Source organism: Eubalaena glacialis, chromosome 1, assembly GCF_028564815.1.
Source record: "Eubalaena glacialis isolate mEubGla1 chromosome 1, mEubGla1.1.hap2.+ XY, whole genome shotgun sequence".
Lineage (NCBI taxonomy): Eukaryota > Metazoa > Chordata > Mammalia > Artiodactyla > Balaenidae > Eubalaena > Eubalaena glacialis.
The window spans coordinates 226,824,056-226,830,055 of record NC_083716.1 but is presented as its reverse complement, the minus strand read 5'-3'; the positions used below and the strand labels follow the sequence as shown (position 1 = coordinate 226,830,055).

The following is a 6,000-nucleotide window of genomic DNA, read 5'->3' as shown; positions in this document are numbered from 1 at the left end:
CGCCCCCCCCGCGCCGCGCTCCACCAATCAGCAGCCACCTCGCCCAGGATCCGGTCTCCAACGATCCCCTTTCAAAAAGTCAGCTTACACCTCCCGCCTCAGTCCCGCCCCTTTCCTACCTCCCCGCCCCTCTGGCCCCTCCCACCTCCCCAACTACCGGTTCCCCTCCTCCCCTCCCGTTGCCCCCTCCCGCTCCCAGGCTTCGCCCCGCCCCACCCGGGACAGAGCACTCGCCCTCTTCTCGCGAGATCTGAGCGTCCCCCGCAGCGGCCGCTCGCTTCCCCTTCTCGTCCTCCCACCCCCCTCCTCCCAATCTCTCCACTCTCCGGCTCTCTTCCCTCCCTCCTCCCCCCTCCACCCTCTGGGCCGGATCTCGTCTCGCTGAGGCGGAGGAGGAGAAGGAGGAGGAGGAGGACGTTCGGCCTGCGCAGTGAGATGTTTGTCCGTCGCCGCCGCCGCCGCCATCGCGGAGGAGCGCGATAAAGGGAGCTGAGCCGGGCGTGAGGGGCATCCCGTGGAGCCGCCGCGCCAGCGCAGCCCCCCAGCCAAGCCCGAGCCGCCGGAACCCGAGCCGCCACCGCCGCGGCCGCCCAGGGGCCGGCCAGCTCCCCAGCCCAGCCCGGGGGCCGCGCCGCCGCCCCCAGCGTCGCCCCTCGCCTGCCCGCCCGCCTTAAATGTGACACCGGCGCCTCGGAGTGCGACCCGAAGCAGCCGCCGGGGAGGGGACGAGCACCATGTCGAATCTGAGCAAAGGCACGGGCAGCCGGAAGGACACCAAGATGCGGATCCGGGCCTTTCCGGTGAGTCTTTTCTCGGCGCCTGGGACCCCGGGTTGGGGGCCCGGCCGAGAGCCGCACGCGAGGCCCGGGCTGAACTCCCCCAACAGGCCGCAGGCCCGGCCTCCCCTCCCCCACGCCGCCGGCCGCGGGGCGCGAGCCTTCCCGGCAACGGGGCGGCGCGGAGCCCCGGCGCGGCCGCCCTCCCGGGCCGTTCCCCGCGCCCGTCGCCCGAGTCTGGCGCCGCTCCCCCGCCCCGGAGCTGCGCCTCCGGTCGCCCTGCGGGCGTCGGCTGCGGCTGGGGCCCCTTCGCTGGTCCCAGAACCTCCCCACGCTCCTGGGGTGTAGGCCCAACCCCTAGTACTCCGCTCCCGCTCGGTTCCCGGGACTCCTAGCCCTGCGGGGATGAGGACTGTCGAAGTCCTCCTTGTATGGGGCGTGTGTGTAACTTTTCACGTGGGGGTTTCGCTGCGGTTGAAAAAATCACCGGGCCTAAAAGATGGCCAGCCCAACGATGAGGGGACTGTCCTCTCCCTCTCTTCCCCTCCTCAGGAAGGGCTATGCCATCCACCTGCCCCCCACGCAGTGACAGTGGTTCCACGTAACGCTCCATAGTAATATACCAACAACGTCCTGTGTGTTTACAGCATCTTTTATCCACAAGCTTCCAAAGCACTCTACAAACTCTCTTGTGCAGGAATTGCCTTGCCAATCAAGGGGAAATAAGAGAAAACAAATTGGACGATTGGTTCTCCATTTCTGAGCCATGGAATCCCAAAAGAATGAGTAGTCACCACCCTGAGTTGCTTTGCTTTTAGGGACAGCAAACGTAGTCTGTTTAGAAACTTTCTTTTTTAGCATTACGTTGAGTCATACCCTTGCAGTGTTTAGTATATAGGGTATAACTTTGGATGTCATATCTGATTCAGATAGCCAATGGCAAGCAACTAAAGTGTACTGTTGGTTCGAACAGAGGAACTGGACATACTTGCTTACGTTGCTACAGTAACAGGTATATGTCAAGATAGACAAACTAGCAATGGAACAGAAGATTTTAAAACAGTAAAACTCGAGAAAGATCTTGGGTTTCCTTTCTTAGAATCACAAACACAGTATATCATGCGAGGAGGGAAAAGAGGGTTTGTATTCACTTCATGAAGCATGCTTTTTCTAAAGTGTAGTTTGCACTTTAGAGGGAAGACTTATTAGTATAATTGTCCTAGTTGAGTAAGAAAGCGACCCAGAGAACTTGAGGACCTCTCTGAATTCTTAAAATTTAGAAGAAGGAAATACACTTTATGCAGAACTCTGAAGTTGTAATAACATAAATATTAATATCAATGTGAAGAGTCTTCAGGCTTTGTGTAAATAAAGGTAGGATGTACTCAGGAGAATTAAATGTTTTGATGCTCATTAAAGGGATTTTATATTTTTGAAGTTTTTTTTTCCTAAGTTATCGTGAGAAAGTACAAAGAAAGTGAGAAATGTTGACAGAAGAGAACTAATGAACTTCATGTGCACGTTTTTGCTTATAATGAAACAGTGAACTGGGTTTATGAATTTGTGAGTAATGTTAGTTCTCCTGCTAAACCAGTTCTGAATATTTTTAGCAGAATCTAGAATTACTCAGAATTTTAAGTAGTTTAATACAAGAATTTTTTAAGAAAAACTAGCTATTCTTGAAGTCTGAGTTCTTCTAATTCAGATTATTACTAAAATGTGGAGTAGTTCGCATCTGACATCGGCTTACTTATGTGGATATTCTGATTAACTAGTTGTACCTTGTTGTGTAGTCAACTCGTTGATCTCTTGGTTTTGCCTGTTCCTACCTGTTCTTCCATTCCTTCATTCATTCAACAAATATTACTGAGGACTGTGTGCCAGGCACTGTCCTAGGGTCTTGGGATATATCGGTATAGCTTGAAAGACCAGTATCCCTCCTTTCTGGATCTTGTATTGTTGGGAGGAAGTGGTGGGAGAGAATTTCATTATTCCTTTAGCTGAAGAGTATAATAGTATGTGACAGGTTACCACATACTACTGAAACTGATTTTTTTTTAAGCAGCATTATGGTCATGAGCTAATTTAGACCCTTTCTGTCTATAACTTGTTGCCCTCTAAGTTTTTCTAAAATCCTTAAATGAAGTTTGTAAGTGGCTAGTGTTTGGTATTCAGTACTTAATATCTGCTAATTTTTAAAAGCATTAAGATTTTTTTTTTTATTTCATGAGTGTTAACATCACTCATAAGTAGTTTCTACTGAAAAGAACCATTATATTTTTTAATGTATAAATTTTAAAGTCATAGTTCTTTGAACCTTCGTTAAGGATGGATACATACCTCAGTGGTGTGGTAGTTCACTGATTAATTTGGTAACTGAGTGCTTCTAGACCTTCAGAATTTTTTTTTTCCTTCCAGGTTAGCAGTCTTTTACAGAACTATAGTCTGCATGGATTGCTAGTCAGAAGTAGTAAATGCATATTATTCCATAAAGAAAATATTGTGTTTATGTGTACTCTTGTGTGCATACTTAAAACGATTGTATTTTACATTACCATTTGAGATAGTTACTCTAAGGGAAATTGCAGTGTAACCGAAAGCCTCAAGTGCTCTTTTCAGAGTGTGTTTTATAAAATTGATGTGTAAAAAGTATAAAAATATGTTTCGGGATTGTTTTGTTTTCATTGCAAAATAGTAAGTGAAGGTACAGGATATTTTGTAAATGTGTAAACCTACTCCAGCTATAGTCCCATCAGTAAAATCAGTTTCTGAGAAATTGGTTCTTTTTAAGGTGGGAAACAATGAAGAGCTTTCTGTACTTACAGATTGGTGATGGAGGAAATATTTATTCCAGTTTGTAAACTTTCCTGCAGTGGACAAAATACATATCATTTCACATCTTTTGGGGTTTTTTGGTACCCAGAGTAACAGCAAGGGCCACAAAACTTTTTTAAGGAAGAAGTCTGTAGTTGGGAAACTTCTGGAAATGATATGGATTTGGACCAAAGAATGCTGCCCCCAGAAGTTCCTGGTCCTCTTTCCTTGCTGTTGCCATGTGTCTCACTCCTGAGCTTTTATTCCACTATGTAGGATTAGTTGCCGTCAGGTGAACCTTTTGTCTTTATCTTTGAAAAGCCATTACTCACCATCTGTACTGTCCACTGTTTGTCCACATGGGCTTGAAAAGCTTGATTGGTTTGGAGGGGATATGGTTGAATGGAAATACTGGTCTCTCCTCTGATTTGCCTTCTTGGCTGAGCCTTCAGAGTTTAGGAGACGTGTTATGAAAGTGATTGTCCTTAGAGTGTGATCTGGAAATGGTTTCGGTTATTGGTTTATAGAAGCATGCTAAATCATGATAATGAATCTCTGGTTGTGATGTCCACTCCATAGTTCTAGATGCGCTTCACAGAGCACCACGTGTGTGGCGTGAACAGTTACTGATGTAGAAGTTATTGTTAGATGGAACCCGCAAAATGACTGAGATTAGAAAGAGATGAATTTTAAGATCGTTTGTGACAAATACTTAAGAGCACAAGAATTTAACGACAAATGGGGACAGTTAATGTTTTTTTTTTTCCTGTCTATAGTGATATTTGCTAGATATGGGGGAACAGCTTTGATCTTCAAAATAAGTTTCTCACTTAGGGAAAGTGGTTGTTGCCTAGAACTAGCTGGACTGTACATAGAGAAAGGCTGAATAATAGTTTTGGAAATCACACAGGGTGGGGAATTAACTCTAAGTTTGTTTTTCATTCTCTAGTATTTTGTTACAGAGATGTTATGGAGTGAGATATAACATTCATTAAAGTGTTGCTTTCACTTAGACTGATTTTGTTCTATTTAATGGTTTTAGGACAGTCAGCTGTGTTGTAGCTGTTAGTACCTCTCAGGCTTTAGAAGTTTAAAAATAAAAAGATAAAGTAGTTATCTATAAAAGTGTCTATTTTGCATTATCTCCCTAGAAAGTTCACAGGAGCCAAGAATGTTATTACTGCTAAATTATTAGTACTAAAGTTACTGAATTTTAAACAATTTTAGTAGTATAGAATATAATGTGAGAATTTGGCCTTTTAAATAATACACTAGTCACAAAGTCAGTTCTTTCAAACAAAATAAAGTGTCATTTGTATATCATTCATTAAGTGTAGCTAAGTAATAATAGCATTTCTCTATTTCAACAAGAATATATAATTAAGACTAGAAAAAGTAGTATGTCTTCCCTTTGTGTTATAAATTGGGAGACCTTAGAGAGAATTTTTTGCTGTTATCTTTATTCAAGAGTATCTGGGTGTTAACAGTTTTGTTAGATTTTTATAAAAGTTATTGGACAATTTGTAGTTTTAAATAATGGAACTTTGAAAATAGTTCTTGTTTGTCCATTGTAAAGTCAGCAAAAAAGTAAAAGTGCTACTAGTAAGAAATCACTGAGATAAAACATGAAGTACAGTTAGTGTCTTTCTATTGTGAAAACTATTCAGTAGTCTCTCAAAGCTATGAATTCATTTTAGTAGGTTTTCTAATTAGAAAAGTGATGCATATTCATGATAGAAAACTTAATAAATATCTAAACTTATAAGTAAGGAAATAAATATCACCTGTAACCCTACCACTTGGAAATAAGCCATATTAACATTTTGATGTGTTTCCTTTTAATCTTTCATAAATGTGTAAGCACACAGTAAAATTGAGGTACGACCTTTTCATATGCTGTGTTTTAAAAAATATAGTATCTTACTGTACATTTATTTCCATGTTAAATATATTGAAAACATGATTTTGAATGACTGGGTAATACTCTCCAGTACCTTGGCTTATCCATTTCCCTACTGACAGGTATTTTGATTGATTCCAGTGAATTCGTATTTTCTCTATTATAAAGAATGCAACTGTGACTATTTATTTACATAAATATTTGAGCCCATCCATGATACGGAATTACTGGGCTCGACATAATTGATACATATTACCAAATGGACCTCCGGAAAGGTAGGAGTAATAATAGTACCACTCACCGAATGCTTATCATATGCCATACACTGTTCTCTGTACTTTGCATGTGTAAACTAATTTCATTTGCACAACTCTATAGAATACTATTATCCTCTTTTTTACCTAAGAGGCCTTGAGAGGTTAAGTAGTTTGCTTAAGATCACTTTGCTTGTAAGTGGCAGAACTAGGGTTCTTTCTAACCTAGGCAGTCTGGCTCTAAAGTGAATGCTTT

General features: G+C 43.0%; 1 protein-coding gene across 2 annotated transcripts in view; it reads left to right on the top strand.

Moving 5' to 3' along the window:
* The first annotated feature begins 292 nt into the window (after positions 1-292).
* CUL3 (cullin 3) overlaps positions 293-6,000 on the top strand; it is a 97,895-nt gene continuing 92,187 nt past the window's right edge. For both annotated transcript variants that reach the window (XM_061187955.1, XM_061187947.1), the window contains exon 1: positions 293-800. In XM_061187955.1, coding sequence (XP_061043938.1) covers positions 735-800 — 66 coding nt within the window. In that variant the 5' untranslated portion in view covers positions 293-734. The remainder of the gene's footprint in view (positions 801-6,000) is intronic.